This window comes from Scyliorhinus canicula, chromosome 16 (genome assembly GCF_902713615.1).
Source record: "Scyliorhinus canicula chromosome 16, sScyCan1.1, whole genome shotgun sequence".
NCBI lineage: Eukaryota > Metazoa > Chordata > Chondrichthyes > Carcharhiniformes > Scyliorhinidae > Scyliorhinus > Scyliorhinus canicula.
Window position 1 is genome coordinate 87,546,036 of NC_052161.1, and position 23,865 is coordinate 87,569,900.

Below are 23,865 nucleotides of genomic sequence, written 5' to 3' on the forward strand. Positions count from 1 at the left end.
TCAGAGGGTCAGTACTGAGGGAGTGTTGCACTGTTAGAGGATCAGTACTGAGGGAGTGTCGCACTGTCAGAGGGTCAGTACTGAGGGAGTGTCGCACTGTCAGAGGGTCAGTATTGAGGGAGTGCCGCACTGTCAGAGGGTCAGTACTGAGGGAGTGCTGCACTGTCAGAGGGTCAGTACTGAGGGAGTGCCGCACTGTCAGAGAGTCAGTACTGAGGGAGTGCTGCACTGTCAGAGGGTCAGTACTGAGAGAGTGCCGCACTGTCAGAGGGTCAGTACTGAGGGAGTGCTGCACTGTCAGAGGATCAGTACTGAGGGAGTGCGCACTATCAGAGGGTCAGTACTGAGGGAGTGCTGCACTGTCAGAGGGTCAGTACTGAGGGAGTGCTGCACTGTCGGAGGGTCAGTACTGAGGGAGTGCCGCACTGTCAGAGGGTCAGTACTGAGGGAGTGCTGCACTGTCAGAGGGTCAGTACTGAGGGAGTGCCGCACTGTCAGAGGGTCCGTACTGAGGGAGTGCTGCACTGTCGGGGGGGGGCCAATACTGAGGGAGCGCCGCAGTGTCGGAGGGTCAGTACTGAGGGAGTGCTGCACTGTCAGAGGGTCAGTACTGAGGGAGTGCCGCACTGTCAGAGGGTCAGTACTGAGGGAGTGCTGCACTGTCAGAGGGTCAGTACTGAGGGAGTGCCGCACTGTCAGAGGGTCAGTACTGAGGGAGTGCCGCACTGTCAGAGGGTCAGTACTGAGGGAGTGCTGCACTGTCAGAGGGTCAGTACTGAGGGAGTGCTGCACTGTCGGAGGGTCAGTACTGAGGGAGTGCCGCACTGTCAGAGGATCAGTACTGAGGGAGTGCGCACTATCAGAGGGTCAGTACTGAGGGAGTGCTGCACTGTCAGAGGGTCAGTACTGAGGGAGTGCTGCACTGTCGGAGGGTCAGTACTGAGGGAGTGCCGCACTGTCAGAGGGTCAGTACTGAGGGAGTGCTGCACTGTCAGAGGGTCAGTACTGAGGGAGTGCCGCACTGTCAGAGGGTCCGTACTGAGGGAGTGCTGCACTGTCGGGGGGGGCCAATACTGAGGGAGCGCCGCAGTGTCGGAGGGTCAGTACTGAGGGAGTGCTGCACTGTCAGAGGGTCAGTACTGAGGGAGTGCCGCACTGTCAGAGGGTCAGTACTGAGGGAGTGCTGCACTGTCAGAGGGTCAGTACTGAGGGAGTGCCGCACTGTCAGAGGGTCAGTACTGAGGGAGTGCCGCACTGTCAGAGGGTCAGTACTGAGGGAGTGCTGCACTGTCGGGGGGGCCAATACTGAGGGAGCGCCGCAGTGTCGGAGGGTCAGTACTGAGGGAGTGCTGCACTGTCGGGGGGCCAATACTGAGGGAGCGCCGCAGTGTCGGAGAGTACGTGCTGAGGTGGGTGAGAGGGTTAATCCCCCCTCCCTCCGATAGGGGAAGGGGCTGCCTGGTGCGTGTAACTGGGAGGAGAATCAGGTGTCAGGGTTTGATGAGAGAGTGAGAGGTGATGAAAATACAGTCAGGAGGTGTGTGCTATTCAATGTTTTTGCCTGTTTGAATCACTTTAGGAAACACTAGTCTGCAGCCTCTCCCTTTTAATCTGTGTCTGGGATCTCCGTCTCTCTCTCTCTCTGCAATTGTGCCCCATCCAGATGACTGCTGCAGCTCACCAGAGGTCGAGGGGAATGTGGGTCTGTGCCCGTAACAGAGCTACCCCTCGCTGAGCCTGAGTGAGGGAAAAAGGGGGAGCCCAGAGAGAGAGACAGAGTGAGAGAGAGCGAGGGAGAGAGTGAGACAGAGAGAGAGAGAGAGAGAGAGAGAGTGAGACAGAGAGAGACAGACAGAGAGAGAGAGAGAGAGTGAGAGAGAGAGTGAGACAGAGAGAGAGACAGACAGAGAGTGAGAGAGAGACAGAGAGGGGGACTGAAAGAGCGAGACAGAGAGAAAGAGAAAGAGAGACAGAGAGAGGGACTGAGAGAAAGAGAGACAGGAGAGAGAGAGACAGAGAGAGACCCAGAAACTGAAAGATGTGGAGATAGTGCTGTGTACTGATTCCAACACTAGAGGTTCCAATATTCCTGGGAGAGATGCTTGTGAATTCCTGGATGCTGTCACTGAGTTTAACCCTTTCAGTGCTTTCAAGTGGTTTCCAGCAATCTGCAGGTATGTTTACTCTATCTCTTTTTCCCTCTCTGTCTCTCTCAGTCGTCTCTCATTCTCTTTCTGTCTCTCTCTATGGCCATCTCTCTCTGTCTCTCTCTGTCTCTCAATACCGTCTTTCTCTCTGTCTGTCTCTTGTCTCTGTCTGTCTCTCTCTCCCTGTCTCACTATCTGTCTCTCTCACCGTTTCTCTCTGTCTGTCTCTCTCCATCTATCTCTCTGTCTCTCTCTCTCTCTCTCTCTCTGCCTCTCGCACTGTCTCTCGCGCTGCTTTTCTTACTCGATCTCTCACTCTCATTCTGTGTCTCTCTGCCTCAGTCTCTTGTTCAACCTTTCTCTCTGTCTCTATATCTGTCTCTCCCAGCCTCTGTCTCTGCATTTCTCTCTCCCTCCAACCTGTCATCTATCTCTCTGCAATACAGCTCTGTCAGTGCCAAACTATTTCTCCTGGCATCTCCTACTGTGTCTGAAAGTTGCGTACAAAGACCTTCTGTGTCCAGATTACAGACAGAAGGAACATCTGCTTAACTGATTCCATAATGTGAGTAATACAGGGAGTCTGTTCATCAACACGTGTGTTCGGGAGGGAGGTAGGTGAATCAGCCCGGGTTCCTGCTCCTGACCCCTGTCCAGTGAGCCCTGGGTTAGGGAGGGGGAGTGAATCACCTCGGGTTCCTGCTCCTGATCCCTGTCCAGTGATCCCTGGGTTAGGGACGGTGAGTGAATCAGCCCGGGTTCCTGCTCCTGATCCCTGTCCAGTGACCCCTGGGTTAGGGACGGTGAGTGAATCAGCCCGGGTTCCTGCTCCTGATCCCTGTCCAGTGACCCCTGGGTTAGGGAAGGGGGTGAATCAGCCCGGGTTCCTGCTCCTGATCCCTGTCCAGTGACCCTGGGTTAGGGAGGGGGTGAATCAGCCTGGGTTCCTGCTCCTGATCCCTGTCCAGTGACCCCTGGGTTAGGGAGGGGGGGGGTGAATCAGCCCGGATTCCTGCTCCTGACCCCTGCCCAGTGAGCCCTGGGTTAGGGAGGGGGTGAATCAGCCTGGGTTCCTGCTCCTGATCCCTCTCCAGTTACCCCTGGGTTAGGGAGGAGGTGAATCAATCCAGGTTCCTGATTCCTGTTGTGGGTTAAGGAAGGGATTGGCTACGTGCCGATTAAATTGTTTTTCTAATTGTGCCTTGGCTGGCAGCCAGATGTGAAGTTAATCTCCTGCTTCTTGTTCTTTTGGACCAAACTAAAATTGGCTACACTCCCAACTTTAAAAGTTGTTGACTCCAAGTGTTGGGGAAATAGCATCTGAGGGAGGGGGGGGGGGGGGGGGGGGGGGGGTTACTTGCAAAGCCCATGCTCTAGATTTATTAAGACAGAATCACAGCTTGAGACATAAGGGCCATAGTTCAAGCAGATGAGGCCAATAGGGGCACCAGGCCTGTAAATGGCATGTGGGCAGGTGTCTAAAGGACAAGGCATAAGCCTTGCCTTGAGGGCAGGGGCATTAGGAACAAGGTGGGGCCTCGGCCTCGAGGATGGGCTTAAAGAACAGGTCTGAAGGTTTGCCTTGAAGATAAGGGCCTAAATAACAGGCTTGAGGCCTTGCCTTGAGGATAGGGGCCTAATGAACAGACTTGAGGCCTTGCCTTGAGGAGAGGGGCCTAAAGTATAGGCCTGAGACATTGCCTTGAGAATAGGTGTCTAAAGAACAGACTTGAGGCCTTGTCTTTAGGACAGGGGTTTGAGGGACAGGCCTGAGGCATTTTCTTGAAGATACGGGCCTGTTGAACTGGCCTGAACCCTTGCCTTGAAGATTGGGGCCTAAAGAGCAGGCTTGAGGCATTACCTTGAGGGGAGGGTTCTAAAGAACAGGCTTGAGGCCTTACCTTGAAGTTAGGGAGCAAATGAGCAGGTTTGGTGTCTTGCCTTGAGGAGAGGAATCTAGGAGGCATGCACGAGGGTCTTCCTGTGGGTCAGGGCCTAAAGGACAGGCTTCAGGCCTTGCTTTCTCATCAGAGTACTTGTGGAGCAGGCCTGAGGCCTTGTCTTGTGGATAGGGACCTAAATGACAGGCTTAAGGCCTTGCCTTGAGGACAGTAACAAAGGGGGCTCGCTATGAGGCTTTTCCTTGAGCATCAGGACCTAAAAAACAGGCTTGAGGTGTTGACCTGAGGATAGGGGCCTAAATAAAGACTTGTGGCCTTTAGGATAGGGGCCTAAATAACAGGCTTTAGTCCTTGCTTGAGGATAAGGAGAGCAGAGACTGCAGGGTTTAAGATATTGGACAGGGGCCTAGAGGGGCCGGTTTCAGCCTACTCAAGCACAGATGCCTTCACTTTTTTTCCGCCCCTCCTTTATGCAGAGACAGATACTGCGAGCTGCTGGATTGAAGGACAGTTAGACATCTTGCTGGCCATCGACGGTTCGGGGAGCGTGACGCCGTATGAGTTTTCCATGGCCCGGGGCCTGTTGGAGAAGCTGGTTGGTCACCTGGCAGTAGGGCCCAAGCGAGTGAGGCTGGGCCTGTTGCAGGTGGCGGGGCAGCCAGCCCTGGAACTGCCCCTGGGCAGCGGGACATCCCAGGAGGGCATCATCCATGCCCTCCAGGACCTGCATCAGCTCTTGGGTGACACCAACTCTGGCCAGGCCCTGGCCTATGCGGCTCGCAGGGCCTGGGCACCGGAGGCTGGAGGCAGATCACAGGCCACCCGGCTGTTGCTCTGGGTGACTGACGGTTACTCCAGCGACCAACTGGAGGAGGCCTCGGGTCTGCTGAGGATGGCTGGCGTCTTCACCTTTGTCGTGACAACAGGCCGGAGAGATGAAGGCCTCAGCCTGGTGGCCAGCTCACCCTCACAGGACTTCCTGTTCTTCACGGATGTTGAGGAGCTCCCGGGTTTATCGACCAGGCTCTGCCAAGCCATCAAAGGTGAGTCCTGGCCTATTCTGCTTCTCCCCATCTCTTCCCCTCCTCTCCTCCTTCCTCACTCCTTTATTCCTCCTTCCGGCCTCCCTTGCCCCCTCCATTACTCCCCATACATCCCCTTCTCCAGCCCTCAGTCCATCCTCCTTGGTCCTTGCAATCTCCCATTCACTCTCACCCTACCTCTGTCATCCTTCTCTGCCCCTCGCTCCTTCATTCTCCCTCCCTCTTCACTCACTCTTTCCCACCCTCGCTCCCCACTTCCTCCATCACTCACTTCCCGCCTTCTCTGCCTCTCATTCCTCCCTCTCACTTCTCTATCCCTCATTTACTCCTCCCTCATTCTCTCCCACACTTCCTCTCACTTGTTGCACCTTCCCTCCCTTTCTCTAGCTCCAACTCTCCCTCACTCCCTCCCTCTCTCCCTACCTCACTCTCTCTCTATCACTTAGCCCCCTAGTTTGTCCCTCACTTACTTTCACTCTCCCTACACTCACTTTCTCCCTCACCCCTCTATCCCTCCCTCACTCACTTTCTCCCTCATCCTCCCTGCCTCTCTCACTTTCTACATCACTTATTTTCCCCCTCTTCCTCCTTCAATTTCCTTCACACCTCTTAACCTCACTCATACTTCCTCTTTCCCTCCATCACTCTCCTCCTCCCTCATGCTTCCTCCCTCTCCATCACTCTTCCCTCTGTAGCTCCCTCACTCCTCTTTATGCAACTCTCTTCTCCCTCACTTTCTTCCTCCCTCCCTCCCTCCCTCCCATCTCTCTCCCTACATCTTTCAAACCTCCCCACCTCAAATGCACCATTCGTGACTGACCAATAACCTGTGACCTTTTCCCCTTGACCCCTCACCCCTCCTTCCTCGGACGTACCCAGACCTGATCTCCCCAGCTGAGCTGACGGTTTCTGAGGTGATGGAGGAGAGCTTTCGCCTGTCCTGGGGTCGGATGGCTACGGCAGAGAGGGAGAGTTACGTGCTGGAGTACAGAACAAAGGACCGCACACGAGAAGGACAATCGAGAAGAGTTGTGCTCCCGTGGAACTCACGGGCTCATAGTGTGAGGAGACTTCAACCCAACACCACATACCATGTAACACTGAGAGTGAGAGGTCGAGAGAGCAGCAAACTACAGGCCCAAGCAACCACGCTGTCAGGTAACGAGTCAGCGACATGAGAGAAGATAATAATTCTGTTGAATAATAGACAGCCGAGAGTGAGTTACAAACGGGAATCTAATTTTTTAAAAATTTAGAGTACCCAATTCATTTTTTCCAAGTAAGGGGCAATTTAGCATGGCCAATCCACCTACCCTGCACTTCTTTTGGGTTGCGGGGAGAATGTGCAAACTCCACATGGACAGTGACCCAGGGCCGGGATCAAACCTGGGACCACGGTGCTTTGAGGCAGCAGTGCTAACAACTGCGCCACCATGATGCCGCTGGAATATAATTGATGGTTCGGGGTGGTTTATATATAGAATAACACATACCCGGGAGTGAGTTACAGACTAGAATCTATTCAATGGTTTCAATATTGTTTATATGTAGAATAACAGATACCCGGGAGTGAATTACAGACTGGAATCTAATCGAGGGGTTCGGGATGGTTTATATATAGAATAACAGATACCCGGAGTGAGTTACAGACTGGAATCTAATCGAGGGGTTCGGGGTGGGTTATATATAGAATAACAGATATCCGGGAGTGAGTTACAGACTGGAATCTAATCGAGGGGTTCAGGGTGGGTTATATATAGAATAACACATACCCGGGAGTGAGTTACAGACTAGAATCTATTCAATGGTTTCAATATTGTTTATATATAGAATAACAGATACCCGGGAGTGAATTACAGACTGGAATCTAATCGAGGGGTTCGGGATGGTTTATATATAGAATAACAGATACCCGGAGTGAGTTACAGACTGGAATCTAATCGAGGGGTTCGGGGTGGGTTATATATAGAATAACAGATATCCGGGAGTGAGTTACAGACTGGAATCTAATCGAGGGGTTCAGGGTGGGTTATATATAGAATAACAGATACCCGGGAGTGAGTTACAGACTGGAATCTAATCGAGGGGTTCGGGGTGGTTTATATATAGAATAACAGATACCCGGGAGTGAGTTACAGACTGGAATCTAATCGAGGGGTTCGGATGGTTTATATATAGAATAACAGATACCCAGGACTGAGTTACAGACTGGAATCTAATCGAGGTGTTCGGGGTGGTTTATATATGGAATAACAGATACCCGGGAGTGAGTTACAGACTGGAATCTAATCGAGGGGTTCAGGGTGGGTTATTTATACAATAACAGATACCCGGGAGTGCGATACAGACTAGAATCTATTCAATGGTTTCAATATTGTTTATATATAGAATAACAGAACCCCGGGAGTGACGTACAGACTGGAATCTAATCGAGGTGTTCGGGATGGGTTATATAACAGATACCCGGGAGTGAGTTACAGACTGGAATCTAATCGAGGGGTTCAGGTTGGGTTATATATAGAATAACAGATACCCGGGAGTGAGTTACAGACTGGAATCTAATCGAGGGGTTCAGGGTGGTTTATATATAGAATTACAGATACCCGGGAGTGAGTTACAGACTGGAATCTAATCGAGGGGTTCAGGGTGGTTTATATAAAGAATAACAGATACCCGGGAGTGAGTTACAGACTGGAATCTAATCGAGGGGTTCAGGGTGGTTTATATATAGAATAACAGATACCCGGGAGTGAGTTACAGACTGGAATCTAATCGAGGGGTTCGGAATGGTTTATATATAGAATAACAGATACCTGGAAGTGAGGTACAGACTGGAATCTAATCGAGGGGTTCAGGGTGGTTTATATAGAGAATAACAGATACCTGGGAGTGAGTTACAGACTGGAATCTAATCGAGGGGTTCAGGGTGGTTTATATATAGAATAACAGATACCCGGGAGTGAGTTACAGACTGGAATCTAATCGAGGGGTTCAGGGTGGGTTATATATAAAATAACAGAGACCCGGGAGTGAGTTACAGACTGGAATCTAATCGAGGGGTTCAGGGTGGTTTATATATAGAATAACAGATATCCGGGAGTGAGTTACAGACTGGAATCTAATCGAGGGGTTCAGGGTGGTTTATATATAGAATAACAGATACCCGAGAGTGAGTTACAGACTGGAATATAATCGAGGGTTTCGGAGTGGTTTATATATAGAATAACAGATACCCGGGAGTGAGTTACAGACTGGAATCTAATCGAGGGGTTCAGGGTGGGTTATATACAGAATAACAGGTACCCGGGAGTGAGTTACAGACTGGAATCTAATCGAGGGGTTCGGGGTGGTTTATATATAGAATAACAGATACCCGGGAGTGAGTTACAGACTGGAATCTAATCGAGGGGTTCAGGGTGGTTTATATAAAGAATAACCGATACCCGGGAGTGAGTTACAGACTGGAATCTAATCGAGGGGTTCGGGTGGTATATATATATAGAATAACAGATACCCGGGAGTGAGTTACAGACTGGAATCTAATCGAGGGGTTCGGATGGTTTATATATAGAATAACAGATACCCAGGAGTGAGTTACAGATTGGGATCTAATCGAGGGGTTCGGGGTGGTTTATATATAGAATAACAGATACCCAGGAGTGAGTTAAAGACTGGAATCTAATCGAGGGGTTCAGGGTGGGTTATATATAGAATAACAGATACCCGGGAGTGAGTTACAGACTGGAATCTAATCGAGGGGTTCGGAATGGTTTATATATAGAATAACAGATACCTGTAAGTGAGGTACAGACTGGAATCTAATCGAGGGGTTCAGGGTGGTATATATATAAAATAACAGATACCCGGGAGTGAGTTACGGACTGGAATCTAATCGAGGGGTTCGGGGTGGTTTATATATAGAATAACAGATACCCGGGAGTGAGTTACAGACTGGAATCTAATCGAGGGGTTCAGGGTGGTTTATAATAACAGATATCCGGGAGTGAGTTACAGACTGGAATCTAATCGAGGGGTTCAGGGTGGTTTGTATATAGAATAACAGATACCCGGGAGTGAGTTACAGACTGGAATCTAATTGAGGGGTTCAGGGTGGGTTATATATAAAATAACAGAGACCCGGGTGTGAGTTACAGACTGGAATCTAATCGAGGGGTTCAGGGTGGTTTATATATAGAATAACAGATATCCGGGAGTGAGTTACAGACTGGAATCTAATCGAGGGCTTTCAGGGTGGTTTATATATAGAATAGCAGATACCCGGGAGTGAGTTACAGACTGGAATCTAATCGAGGGGTTCGGGATGGGTTATATATAGAATAACAGATACCCGGGAGTGAGTTACAGACTGGAATCTAATCGAGGGGTTCGGGGTGGTTTATATATAGAATAACAGATACCCGGGAGTGAGTTACAGACTGGAATCTAATCGAGGGGTTCGGAATGGTTTATATATAGAATAACAGATACCTGTAAGTGAGGTACAGACTGGAATCTAATCGAGGGTTTCAGGGTGGTTTATATATAGAATAACAGATATCCGGGAGTGAGTTACAGACTGGAATCTAATCGAGGGGTTCAGGGTGGTTTATATATAGAATAACAGATACCCGGGAGTGAGATACAGATGGAATCTAATCGAGGGCTTTCAGGGTGGTTTATATAGAGAATAACAGATACCCGGGAGTGAGTTACAGACTGGAATCTAATCGAGGGCTTTCAGGGTGGTTTATATATAGAATAACAGATACCCGGGAGTGAGTTACAGACTGGAATCTAATCGAGGGGTTCCGGATGGGTTATATATAGAATAACAGATACCCGGGAGTGAGTTACAGACTGGAATCTAATCGAGGGGTTCGGGGTGGTTTATATATAGAATAACAGATACCCGGGAGTGAGTTACAGACAGAATCTAATCGAGGGGTTCGGAATGGTTTATATATAGAATAACAGATACCTGTAAGTGAGGTACAGACTGGAATCTAATCGAGGGGTTCAGGGTGGTTTATATATAGAATAACAGATATCCGGGAGTGAGTTACAGACTGGAATCTAATCGAGGGGTTCAGGGTGGTTTATATATAGAATAACAGATACCCGGGAGTGAGATACAGATGGAATCTAATCGAGGGCTTTCAGGGTGGTTTATATAGAGAATAACAGATACCCGGGAGTGAGTTACAGACTGGAATCTAATCGAGGGCTTTCAGGGTGGTTTATATATTGAATAACAGATACCCGGGAGTGAGTTACAGACTGGAATCTAATCGAGGGGTTCGGGATGGGTTATATATAGAATAACAGATACCCGGGAGTGAGTTACAGACTGGAATCTAATCGAGATGTTCGGGGTGGTTTATATATAGAATAACAGATACCCGGGAGTGAGTTACAGACTGGAATCTAATCGAGGGGTTTGGGGTGGTTTATATATAGAATAACAGATACCCGGGAGTGAGTTACAGACTGGAATCTAATCGAGTGGTTCGGGATGGGTTATATATAGAATAACAGATACCCGGGAGTGAGTTACAGACTGGAATCTAATCGAGGTGTTCGGGGTGGTTTATATATAGAATAACAGATACCCGGGAGTGAGATACAGATGGAATCTAATCGAGGGGTTCGGGGTGGTTTATATATAGAATAACAGATACCCGGGAGTGAGTTACAGACTGGAATCTAATCGAGGGGTTCAGGATGGGTTATATATAGAATAACAGATACCCGGGAGTGAGTTACAGACTGGAATCTAATCGAGGGGTTCAGTGCGGTTTATATATAGAATAAGAGATACCTGGGAGTGAGTTACAGACTGGAATCTAATTGAGGGGTTCGGGGTGGGTTATATATAGAATAACAGATACCCGGGAGTGAGTTGATGCAATCAATATTACCTTTCTTTGTGTTGCCAGGGGTGAAGGTGCCTATTCGGATGGTGCTTCGAGCTGTATCAGCCTCCGTTCTGAGTTTGGATTGGTTCCCCAGCCCAGACAATGTGAAGCAATATTGGATACTCTATGGTCCTTTGACAGGTGGTTCCGTCCGTGCTCTGGATGTGAATGGGAGGGAGAGCGGTGTGTTCTTGCGGGGTCTGAGTCCCAACACCACCTACCTCATCAACATCTCCGTCCTCTACACGTCGGGCAGAAGGACATCTTTCTCAATCTCTGGGAAAACCCTCCCAGGTACTGGAGCCCGTCCCTTCTTAACAATTCTGTGCAACGCCACATCGATATGTCATACTTGACTTTGGAAGGGCTTCACTGAAGTTTGAATCTGATACAAATTCAATCCCAAAACCGATAGGGAGGTATCAGGGAGCGATGAGCACCATCTTAATAAAGAGGCTGCTTTTAAGGAGTGTCTTGGGGGAAAGTGAAAGGGAGAGAGAGTGAGGCGGTTATAGAAATAGGGAGGGATTTAGGGGCTGGAGGAGGTTACAGAGATAGGGAGGGTTGTATTGGCTGGGGAAGTTACAGAGATGGGGAGGTTGTAGTGGCTGGGGAAGTTACAGAGTTGGGGAGGGGTGTAGTGCTGAAGGAGGTTACAGAGATAGGGAGGGGTGTAGGGGCTGGAGGAGGTTACAGAGATGGAGGGGTGTAGGGCTGGAGGAGGTTACAGAGATAGGGAGGAGTGTAGCGGCTGGAGGAGGTTACAGAGATAGGGAGGGGTATTGGGGCTGGGGAAGTTACAGAGATAAGGAGGGGTGTAAGGGCTGGGGGCTGTTGCCGAGGTGGGGAGGGTTAACAGGGCTGGGGGGTGTTGTCAGGTGGGTAGGGTTATAGGAGCTGAGGGGCGTTATAGGGACTGGGGGCGGTTGCCGAGGTGGGGAGGGTTATAGGGGCTGGGGGAGGGTTATAGGGGCTGGGGGCGGTTGCTGAGGTGGGGAGGGTTATAGGGGCTGGGGGTGGTTGCCGAGGTGGGGAGGGTTATAGGGGCTGGGGGTGGTTGCCGAGGTGGGGAGGGTTATAGGGGCTGGGGGAGGGTTATAGGGGCTGGGGGCGGTTGCTGAGGTGGGGAGGGTTATAGGGGCTGGGGGTGGTTGCCGAGGTGGGGAGGGTTATAGGGGCTGGGGGTGGTTGCCGAGGTGGGGAGGGTTATAGGGGCTGGGGGAGGGTTATAGGGGCTGAGGGCGTATATCAGGTGGGGAGGGGTATAGGGCTGGGGGTGGTTGCCGAGGTGGGGAGGGGTATAGGGGCTGGGGGTGGGTTATAGGGGCTGGGGGCGTATGTCAGGTGGGGAGGGGTATAGGGGCTGGGGGTGGTTGCTGAGGTGGGGAGGGGTATAGGGACTGGGGGTGGTTGCCGAGGTGGGGAGGGGTATAGGGGCTGGGGGTTGTTGCCGAGGTGGGGAGGGGTATAGGGGCTGGGGGTGGTTGCCGAGGTGGGGAGGGGTATGATGATGGTTTACTCAATCCTCAGGACTAATCCATTCTCAACTCTTTCTCATTCCAGAATTTGATGTGACAACAAAATGGCCTCTCGCGCCTTTGACCACACTGTTAGGATTCTCCATCAGACTGGAAGATAGTGGGATGCTCCCTGTTACCCGCTCTGCCCCTGATACCTCTCTTCCAGCTGGCTACCCTACCCCTGCCAACCCAGATGACAACTCGCCCACAGTCGGTCTGCCTCGAGACACCCTGTGGCCCAGTCCGACCACAATCTCTCTTACCCAGAGCCATGGCCCAGCATGGGGACAAGGCCACTCACTAATGCCCTCCTCCTGTGCCTCAGAGCCACCCCTTAGGACATCCCCAACCCTTTCAGCAGTGGGGAGTCAGGGGGGAGAACTACCCTTATGCACAACTCTGGCTGCCCAGCAACCCACCTTGCCACCTTTAATGGCATCGGAAGGCCCTGCCCTAGCGCTAGCCACATTGGCATCTCCAAATGGCCACAAAACAGTGGCATCGTCCAGAGTGACAACTTCTGGAGGTCAACAATCAATGCCAACTTCAATATTGACTTCTCCAGATGGTCAACAACCAATGCTAGCCTCAATAATGACTTCTCCAGGTGGTCAACAACCAATGCCAACCTCAATATTGTCTTCTCCAGATGGTCAACAACCAATGCCAACCTCAATATTGGCTTCTCCAGATGGTCAACAATCAAGGCCAACTTCAACATTAATCTCTTTGAATGGTCAATCAATGCCAACTTCAATATTGACCTCTTCAGATGGTCAGCAATCAAGGCCAACTTCAATATTAATCTCTTTGAATGGTCAATCAATGCCAACTTCAATATTGACCTCTACAGATGGTCAACAATCAATGCCAACTTCAATATCGACTTCTCCAGATGGTCAACAATCAATGCCAACTTCAAGATTAACTTCTCCAGATGATCAACAATCAATGCAAGCTTCAATATTGACCTCATCAAATGGTCAGCAATCAAGGCCAACTTCAATATTAACCTCTTTGAATGGTCAATCAATGCCAACATCAATATTGACCTCTCCAAATGGTCAACAACCAACGCCAACTTCAATATTGACCCCTGCAGATGGTCAATCAATGCCAACTTCAATATTGACCTCTACAGATAGTCAATCAATGCCAACTTCAATATTGACCTCTACAGATGGTCAACAATCAATGCCAACTTCAATATCGACTTCTCCAGATGGTCAACAATCAATGCCAACTTCAAGATTAACTTCTCCAGATGATCAACAATCAATGCAAGCTTCAATATTGACCTCATCAAATGGTCAGCAATCAAGGCCAACTTCAATATTAACCTCTTTGAATGGTCAATCAATGCCAACATCAATATTGACCTCTCCAAATGGTCAACAACCAACGCCAACTTCAATATTGACCCCTGCAGATGGTCAATCAATGCCAACTTCAATATTGACCTCTACAGATAGTCAATCAATGCCAACTTCAATATTGACCTCTACAGATGGTCAACAATCAATGCCAACTTCAATATCGACTTCTCCAGATGGTCAACAATCAATGCCAACTTCAAGATTAACTTCTCCAGATGATCAACAATCAATGCAAGCTTCAATATTGACCTCATCAAATGGTCAGCAATCAAGGCCAACTTCAATATTAACCTCTTTGAATGGTCAATCAATGCCAACATCAATATTGACCTCTCCAAATGGTCAACAACCAACGCCAACTTCAATATTGACCCCTGCAGATGGTCAATCAATGCCAACTTCAATACTGACCTCTTCAAATGGTGAACAACAAATGCCAACTTCAATATTGACCTCTCCAGGTAGTCAGTCAATGCCAACTTCAATACTGACCTCTTCAAAAGGTGAACAACAAATGCCAACTTCAATATTGACATCTTTTAACGGTCAATCAATGCCAACTTCAGTATTGACTTCTCCAGATAGTCCATCAATGCCAACTTCAATACTGACCTCTTCAAATGGTGAAAAACCAATGCCAACTTCAATGTTGAACTCTTTGAATGATCAATCAATGCTAATTTCAATATTGACCTCTGCAGATGGTCAACAAACAAAGCCAATTTCAATATTAACCTCTGCAGATGATCAATCAATGCCAACTACAATATTGATCTCCACAGGTGATCAACAGACAACACCTTCCTCATTAACATCGCTACATGCCTATCCACGCACAACTGGATTGACAACTCCAAAAGCTCATCAAACGCCTTCAGCAGCTCCCTCAACTGGGCCCCAGGCCGCTTCTCTAACAGAACGTCCTGGGGGGTTGCCCGCAGGGGAGGGGCTGCATTCTGTAGGGAGGCCGTACACCACTGAGCCCACAGACACGCAGCGTCCCCCGATAAGAGGTCCCCATCCTGGCGAGGAAGCCCGAGAAATCAGGGTGATGAAGCCAATGGCAGGAACCCTCCCCCGGAACTCAAGAACGAGAGGGGGGCCTCCCGTTACCCATTTGCCGATGCGCCGCCCCAAGGCAGAGAGACCCAGAAGGCCTGGTTGGGGGTGGACCCTCCCAGTCACCATTCAGGCCCAGGGGAGCTGGCAGGAGGAGGAGAAGAGGACAAGGGGAAGGCCTCTACCCGCACCCCGAGGGCTCATGCTGACCGACGCCACGCCCACCACCTTGGTGGCCTCGTGGAGGCCCTCCCGGGGGAGGGTCCTGGGCTACCTCCTGCGCCGCACTGGGGTCGGGGGTGAAGGGTCAGAGGTCAGGCTGCCAAGTCACGTCCACCAGGTCACCTACAGACACCTCAAACCCGGCACCCAGCAAAGGGTCTGCTTGAGAGCAATCTACCTTCGTGGGACGAGTCAGGCACTGTGTGCGAGGGGGAACACAGCAAAAGGTGAGGTGGGGGCTGAGAGTGGGGAGGGGGGAAGCAATATCTCGGGTAGCAACTGCAGAGAGAACATTGGATTGAGAGAGAGGGAGAGATGTAGGAGGGTGCCAACTGGGAGGAGGTAGGTGTGAGGGTTAATCCCCCCTCCCTCCTCCGATAGGGGAAGGGGCTGCCTGGTGTGTGTAACTGGGAGGAGGTGGGTGTGGGGGTTAATCCCCCTCCCTCCGATAGGGGAAGGGGCTGCCTGGTGTGTGTAACTGGGAGGAGGTGGGTGAGAGGGTTAATCCCCCTCCCTCCGATAGGGGAAGGGGCTGCCTGGTGTGTGTAACTGGGAGGACGTGGGTGAGAGGGTTAATCCCCCTCCGATAGGGGAAGGGGCTGCCTGGTGTGTGTAACTGGGAGGAGGTGAGGGGGTTAATCCCCCTCCGATAGGGGAAGGGGCTGCCTGGTGTGTGTGACTGGGAGGAGGTGAGTGGGTTAATCCCCTCCGATAGGGGAAGGGGCTGCCTGGTGTGTGTAACTGGGAGGAGGTGGGTGAGAGGGTTAATCCCCCTCCGATAGGGGAAGGGGCTGCCTGGTGTGTGTAACTGGGAGGAGGTGGGTGGGAGGGTTAATCCCCCCCCTCCCTCCGATAGGGGAAGGGGCTGCCTGGTGTGTGTAACTGGGAGGAGATGAGGGGGTTAATCCCCCTCCGATAGGGGAAGGGGCTGCCTGGTGTGTGTGACTGGGAGGAGGTGAGTGGGTTAATCCCCTCCGATAGGGGAAGGGGCTGCCTGGTGTGTGTAACTGGGAGGAGGTGGGTGAGGGGGTTAATCCCCCTCCGATAGGGGAAGGGGCTGCCTGGTGTGTGTAACTGGGAGGAGGTGGGTGAGGGGGTTAATCCCCCTCCGATAGGGGAAGGGGCTGCCTGGTGTGTGTAACTGGGAGGAGGTGGGTGAGGGGGTTAATCCCTCTCCGATAGGGGAAGGGGCTGCCTGGTGTGTGTAACCGGGAGGAGGTGGGTGAGAGGGTTAATCCCCTCCTCCCTCCGATAGGGGAAGGGGCTGCCTGGTGTGTGTAACTGGGAGGAGGTGGGTGAGAGGGTTAATCCCCCTCCGATAGGGGAAGGGGCTTGGAGTGTGTAACTGGGAGGAGGTGGGTGAGAAGGTTAATCCCCCTCCCTCCGATAGGGGAAGGGGCTGCCTGGTGTGTGTAACTGGGAGGAGGTGGGTGAGAGGGTTAATCCCCCCTCCCTCCGATAGGGGAAGGGTCTGCCTGGTGTGTGTAACTGGGAGGAGGTGGGTGAGGGGGTTAATCCCCCTCCGAGAGGGGAAGGGGCTGCCTGGTGTGTGTATCTGGGAGGAGGTGGGGGAGAGGGTTAATCCCCCTCCGATAGGGGAAGGGGCTGCCTGGTGTGTGTAACTGGGAGGAGGTGGGTGAGGGGGTTAATCCCCCTCCGATAGGGGAAGGGGCTGCCTGGTGTGTGTAACTGGGAGGAGGTGGGTGAGGGGGTTAATCCCCCTCCGATAGGGGAAGGGGCTGCCTGGTGTGTATAACTGGGAGGAGGTGGGTGAGAGGGTTAATCCCCCTCCGATAGGGGAAGGGGCTGCCTGGTGTGTGTAACTGGGAGGAGGTGGGTGAGGGGGTTAATCCCCCTCCGATAGGGGAAGGGGCTGCCTGGTGTGTGTAACTGGGAGGAGGTGGGTGAGAGGGTTAATCCCCCTCCGATAGGGGAAGGGGCTGCCTGGTGTGTGTAACTGGGAGGAGGTGGGTGAGGGGGTTAATCCCCCTCCGATAGGGGAAGGGGCTGCCTGGTGTGTGTAACTGGGAGGAGGTGGGTGAGAGGGTTAATCCCCCTCCGATAGGGGAAGGGGCTGCCTGGTGTGTGTAACTGGGAGGAGGTGGGTGAGAGGGTTAATGGTCCCTCTGGTGGGCATTGAGGGGGACGAGGGTAGTGGGAATGGCAGAGTTCTCTTAACCCAAGCTAGATTAACCCACAGCACGCAGCGTCCCCCGATAAGAGGTCCCCATCCTGGCGAGGAAGCCCGAGAAAGCAGGGTGATGAAGCCAATGGCAGGAACCCTCCCCCGGAACTCAAGAACGAGAGGGGGGCCTCCCGTTACCCATTTGCCGATGCGCCGCCCCAAGGCAGAGAGACCCAGAAGGCCTGGTTGGGGGTGGACCCTCCCAGTCACCATTCAGGCCCAGGGGAGCTGGCAGGAGGAGGAGAAGAGGACAAGGGGAAGGCCTCTACCCGCACCCCGAGGGCTCATGCTGACCGACACCACGCCCACCACCTTGGTGGCCTCGTGGAGGCCCTCCCGGGGGAGGGTCCTGGGCTACCTCCTGCGCCGCACTGGGGTCGAGGGTGAGGGGTCAGAGGTCAGGCTGCCAAGTCACGTCCACCAGGTCACCTACAGACACCTCAAACCCGGCACCCAGCAAAGGGTCTGCTTGAGAGCAATCTACCTTCGTGGGACAAGTCAGGCACTGTGTGCGAGGGGGAACACAGCAAAAGGTGAGGTGGGGGCTGAGAGTGGGGAGGGGGGAAGCAATATCTCGGGTAGCAACTGCAGAGAGAACATTGGATTGAGAGAGAGGGAGAGATGTAGGAGGGTGCCAACTGGGAGGAGGTAGGTGTGAGGGTTAATCCCCCCTCCCTCCTCCGATAGGGGAAGGGGCTGCCTGGTGTGTGTAACTGGGAGGAGGTGGGTGAGAGAGTTAATCCCCCCTCCGATAGGGGAAGGGGCTGCTGTGTGTGTAACTGGGAGGAGGTGGGTGAGGGGGTTAATCCCCCCTCCCTCCTCCGATAGGGTTAGGGGCTGCCTGGTGTGTGTAACTGGGAGGAGGTGGGTGTGGGGGTTAATCCCCCCTCCGATAGGGGAAGGGGCTGCCTGGTGTGTGTAACTGGGAGGAGGTGGGTGAGGGGGTTAATCCCCCTCCGATAGGGGACGGGGCTGCTGATGTGTAACTGGGAGGAGGTGGGTGAGGGGGTTAATCCCCCCTCCCTCCTCCGATAGGGGAAGGGGCTGCCTGGTGTGTGTAACTGCGAGGAGGTGGGTGAGAGAGTTAATCCCCCCTCCGATAGGGGAAGGGGCTGCTGTGTGTGTAACTGGGAGGAGGTGGGTGAGGGGGTTAATCCCTCCTCCCTCCTCCGATAGGGTTAGGGGCTGCCTGGTGTGTGTAACTGGGAGGAGGTGGGTGTGGGGGTTAATCCCCCCTCCGATAGGGGAAGGGGCTGCCTGGTGTGTGTAACTGGGAGGAGGTGGGTGAGGGGGTTAATCCCCCCTCCCTCCGATAGGGGAAGGGGCTGCCTGGTGTGTGTAACTGGGAGGAGGTGGGTGAGGGGGTTAATCCCCCCTCCCTCCGATAGGGGAAGGGGCTGCCTGGTGTGTGTAACTGGGAGGAGGGGGTAAGAGGGTTAATCCCCCTCCGATAGGGGAAGGGGCTGCCTGGTGTGTGTAACTGGGAGGAGTTGGGTGAGAGGGTTAATCCCCCTCCGATAGGGGAAGGGGCTGCCTGGTGTGTGTAACTGGGAGGAGGTGGGTGAGAGGGTTAATCCCCCCCCTCCCTCCGATAGGGGAAGGGGCTGCCTGGTGTGTGTAACTGGGAGGAGGTGGGTGAGAGGGTTAATCCCCCTCCGATAGGGGAAGGGGCTGCCTGGTGTGTGTAACTGGGAGGAGGTGGGTGAGGGGGTTAATCCCCCTCCGATAGGGGAAGGGGCTGCCTGGTGTGTGTAACTGGGAGGAGGTGGGTGAGAGGGTTAATCCCCTCCGATAGGGGAAGGGGCTCCCTGGTGCGTGTACGTGGGAGGAGGTGGCTGAGAGGGTTAATCCCCCTCCCTCCGATAGGGGAAGGGGCTGCCTGGTGTGTGTAACTGGGAGGAGGTGGGTGAGAGGGTTAATCCCCCTCCGATAGGGGAAGGGGCTGCCTGGTGTGTGTAACTGGGAGGAGGTGGGTGAGAGGGTTAATCCCCTCCGATAGGGGAAGGGGCTGCCTGGTGTGTGTAACTGGGAGGAGGTGGGTGAAAGGATTAATCCCCGCTCTGATCGGGTAGAATTCATAATTCATAAAGGGCTAGGGAATGTTAGACAGAGTTTTTGGGAATGTCAGGGAAAGAGTTAGGGAAAGTTAGGGAGAGTTAGGGCAAGTTCGAGAGAGTTTTAGGGAAAGTTAGAAAGAGTTTTAAGGAAAGTTAGAGAGAATTAGAGGTAAAGTTTGGGAAAGTTGGAGAGAGTTTGGGATAGTTTTGGAAAGTCAGAGAGAGTGAGGTAAAGAGTTAGGTAAGGTTAGAGAGAATTAGGGAAGGAGTTTGCTGTGCAGCCCCAAGGGGCCAGATGGCCTACTCCTGCTCCTAGTTCTTCTGAGTTAGGGACAGTTAGAGATAGTGAGGCAAAGAGTTCAGGACAGTTAGAGATAGTGAGGCAAAGAGTTCAGGACAGTTAGAGATAGTGAGGCAAAGAGTTCAGGACAGTTAGAGATAGTGAGGCAAAGAGTTCAGGACAGTTAGAGATAGTGAGGCAAAGAGTTCAGGACAGTTAGAGATAGTGAGGCAAAGGGTTCAGGACAGTTAGAGATAGTGAGGCAAAGGGTTCAGGACAGTTAGAGATAGTGAGGCAAAGAGTTCAGGACAGTTAGAGATAGTGAGGCAAAGGGTTCAGGACAGTTAGAGATAGTGAGGCAAAGAGTTCAGGACAGTTAGAGATAGTGAGGCAAAGAGTTCAGGACAGTTAGAGATAGTGAGGCAAAGAGTTCAGGACAGTTAGAGATAGTGAGGCAAAGAGTTCAGGACAGTTAGAGAGTGAGAGAGGAACAAAATGCCAGTTTTGATTAACTGCTATAAATTATTCCTGTTTGATCTTACAGACATTGTACCCGGACCTATCCTGTGCCCCCCTCCAGCCTGGCATTGAACTGTCCATGTGCTGCCACGGTGATTGTGAATCCCAATCTTCTCCCGATGGAGCCTTGATCTTTTCCCGGCATCCAGCGCTGAACGCCAGCAAAGACTGTGGAGCAGGAGCGAACATTCCGTAGCGTATGCATGGACCGGTGACTTCTAATTACTCTGGACAGGGAGACGGGGCTGCACAGGGATGGATCAGGGAGAAGGTTCCCAGTTATTGCTGGACCCCCCCAGGAGAGAGGCTTGTTTGGGTCGCCCCAGGATTTCACCCATCCCGAAAGCACCACATTCACTGCAACCCAATCTCCAACTCCTCGCATCCTCCCAAACACACTGATGATTGCTGACAATACACGGATAGGATCTGGATTGAGTGAGGATCAGGATTGAGTCAGGATCTGGATCGACATTGAGTTGGCAGTGGGATTGATTCAGGATCACGATTGAGTCAGGAATCCGTAGTGTGTCAGAATTAGGTTAGAGTCGGGATCCTGATTGAGAGTGGGTTAGGATCAGGATTAAGTCTGGATTGGCATTGAGTGGATTGATTCAGGATCAGGATTGAGTAGGGATTAGGATTGGGTTTTGAGTCAGGATCCAGATTAAGATTGAGTCAGGATCAGGATGGGGATTGAGTCGGGATCCGGATTGAGATTGATTCGTGTTCAGGATTGGGATTGAGTTAGGAACAGGATCGGGATTAAGTCATAATCTTGATTGAGTCAGCATCAGGATCTGATTTAGTCAGGATCAGGATCGGGACTGAGTCAGGATCAGGATCGGGATTGAGTCCGGATCAGGATTGACTCAGGATGAGGTTTGACTCGGGATCAGGATTGAATTGGGATTGAGACAGTATAAGGATTGTGTCAGGATAACAATTGGAAGTGGAGATCAGGGTTGATTCAGGATCAGGATTGTGTTGGGATTGGGATTGAGTCGGGATCCGGATTGAGTTGGGATAAGGATCAGAATTGAGTCGGAATCAGGATATGCATTGAGTTGGGATCAGGATTGAATCAGGATCAGGATTGGGATTGAGTTAGGATCTGCATTGAGTTGGGATCAAGATCCGGATCGAGTTAGGATCATGATTGAGTCGGGATCAGAATCAGGATTGAGTCGGGATATGTATTGAGTTGGGATCAAGATTGAGCTAAATTCAGGATTGAGTTGTGATCAGGATTGAGTCAGGATTAGGATGGGTTAAATCGGGATAAGGATCAGGATTGAGTTGGGATCAGGATTGGGATCGAGTCGGGTTCAGGGTTGAATTGGGATTAGGATTGGTATTCAGTGAAGATCAGGATTGAGTTGGAATCAGGATCGGGACTGAGTCGGGATCAGGACTAAGTCAGGGTCAGGATTTAGTTGTGATCAGGATCGGGATTGACTCAGGATTAGGATTGAGTCTGGATTAGGATCCTGACTGAGTCAGGACAGGGATTTATCCGGGAACAGGATCGGGTTTGAGTCGGAATCAGGATCAAGATTGAGAATCAGGATTAAGTCAGGATCGGGATTGACTTGAGATCAGGATTGAGTCATGATCAGGATTGAGTTGGGTTCAGGATCCGGACTGAGTCGGGATACAGATTTAGCTGGGATTAGGATCGGAACTGAGTCGGGATCAGGATTTCAATTGGGTCAAGAGCAGGATTGAGTCGGGATCCAGATTGGGATCAAATTGGGATCAGGATTAAGTCATGAACACAATTAGGATTGAGTGGAGATCGGGATTTATTCAGTATCTGGATCGAGTTGGCACCGTGATTGAGTCGGGATCAGTATCTGGAGTTGGGTCATGATCAGGATTGGGATTGAGTCATGATCAGGATTGAGTTGGGCAAGGGCAGCACGGTGGCCTAGTGGTTAGCACAACCGCCTCACGGCGCTGAGGTCCCAGGTTCGATCCCGGCTCTGGGTCACTGTCCGTGTGGAGTTTGCACATTCTCCCCATGTCTGCGTGGGTTTTGCCCCCACAACCCAAAATGTGCAGAGTAGGTGGATTGGCCACGCTAAATTGCCCCTTAATTGGAAAAAATAATTGGGTAAACTAAATTTATAAAACAAAAAGGATTGAGTTGGGCCCAGGACTGGGATTCCCTGTCAGGGAACAAAGAAAGGGCAGCACGGTGGCCTAGTGGTTAGCACAACCGACTCATGGCGCCGAGGTCCCAGGTTCGATCCCGGCTCTGGGTCACTGTCCGTGCGGGGTTTGTACATTCTCCCCGTGTTTACGTGGGTTTCGCCCCCACAACCCAAAGATGTGCAGGGTAGGTGGATTGACCACGCTAAATTCCCCCTTATGAAAAAGTGAATTTCATTTTGCCAGGAACAAGTGCAGAAAATAATGAAAAATTCTAATGGGAGGCTGGCATTTACATCTACAGGATTGGAGTGTAAAGTCACAGGGGTGATGCTGCAGCGAAACAAAACCTTGGTTAATCCTGACCTGGAGTCACTGGGAGCAGTTCTGGGCACCACACCTTAGGAAGAATAAGTTGGCCTTGGAGGGGGGGCAATATAGGATAACTAAAACAATACCCCACAATACCTGGACTACAGCCTTAAGTTACGAGGAGAGATTACACAAATTATGCCTGCTTACATGAGAATTTAGAGGTTTAAGGGATGATCTGATTGAAGTTTTAAGATATTAACTGGGAAAGACGGGGTAGATAAAGATAAACTATTTCCACTGGCTGTAGATTCTAAAGCAAGGAGGCAGAGTCTAATAATTAGCACTAGACTGTTCAGCATAGAAAAATAGACGGCAGCACGGAAGCATAGTGGACAGCACAGTTGCTTCACAGCTCCGGGGTCCCATGTTTGTTCCCGGCTTGGGTCACTGTCTGTGCGGAGTCTGTACATTCTCCCCGTGTTTGCGTGGGTTTCCTCCGGGTGCTCCGGTTTCCTCCCACAGTCCAAAGACATGCAGGTTAGGTGGATTGGCCATGATAAATTCCTCTTGGTGTCCAAAAAGGTTAGGTGGGGTTGCGGGGATAGGGTGGAGGCGTGGGCTTGGGTAGGGTGCTCTTTCAATGGCCGGTGCAGATTCGATGGGCCGAATGGCCTCCTTCTTCTCGGTAAATTCTATGATTCTGTGAGGCAGGATCAAGATTGAGTCAGGATTGGGATTGAATCAGCAGCAGTGTGGAGTTGGGGTCAGGATTAGGATTGAGTCCGTATCAAGATCAGGATTGAGTTGGGAACAGGATCGGGATTGAGTCAGGATCAGGATTGAATCGGATAAGGATTGAGTCAGAATAAGGATTGTAATTGAGTCAGTATTAGGATCAGGACTGAGTCCGGATCAGGATTGAGCTAGGATCAGGATCTGCATTGGGTCGGTATCAGTATTGAGTTGGGATCAGGATTGAGTCGGGATCAGGATCAGAATTGCATTCGGTTCAGGACTGAGTCAGTATCATGGTTAGGATTGGGATTGAATCAGGATCGGGATTGAGTCTGGATCAGGATTGAGTCAGGATCAAGATCGGGATTGCATCAAAATCGGGATTGAGTTGGGATCAGGATTAATTCAGAATCAGGATCGAGATAGAATCGAGGTCA

At 51.5% G+C, this 23,865-nt stretch overlaps 1 protein-coding gene across 3 annotated transcripts; it reads left to right on the plus strand.

Annotated features, from left to right (window-relative positions):
* The first annotated feature begins 1,937 nt into the window (after nucleotides 1-1,937).
* On the plus strand, nucleotides 1,938-22,254 carry LOC119979696 (mucin-17-like). 3 transcript variants are annotated; one of them, XM_038822243.1, is made up of 7 exons: nucleotides 1,938-2,174; nucleotides 4,525-5,091; nucleotides 5,971-6,249; nucleotides 11,028-11,300; nucleotides 12,570-13,301; nucleotides 13,383-15,410; nucleotides 20,250-22,254. In XM_038822243.1, the coding sequence occupies exons 1-7, from the start codon at nucleotides 2,099-2,101 to the stop codon at nucleotides 20,294-20,296; spliced, it is 4,002 nt and encodes a 1,333-aa protein (XP_038678171.1). In that variant the 5' UTR covers nucleotides 1,938-2,098; the 3' UTR covers nucleotides 20,297-22,254. The 3 variants fall into 3 exon arrangements, with proteins under 3 accessions (XP_038678171.1, XP_038678169.1, XP_038678172.1); XM_038822241.1 differs by having other exon boundaries at nucleotides 12,570-15,410; XM_038822244.1 differs by lacking the exon at nucleotides 1,938-2,174 and adding an exon at nucleotides 2,423-2,712 and having other exon boundaries at nucleotides 12,570-15,410.
* The last annotated feature ends 1,611 nt before the right edge of the window (nucleotides 22,255-23,865 follow it).

Coding starts and splice junctions, on each gene's coding strand:
- LOC119979696 (XM_038822241.1), top strand. CDS start 2,099: ATGCTTGTGAATTCCTGGATGCTGTCACTGAGTTTAACCCTTTCAGTG. Junction 2,175..4,524: donor TGGTTTCCAGCAATCTGCAG/GTATGTTTACTC, acceptor TCCTTTATGCAG/AGACAGATACTGCGAGCTGC. Junction 6,250..11,027: donor CCAAGCAACCACGCTGTCAG/GTAACGAGTCAG, acceptor TTGTGTTGCCAG/GGGTGAAGGTGCCTATTCGG.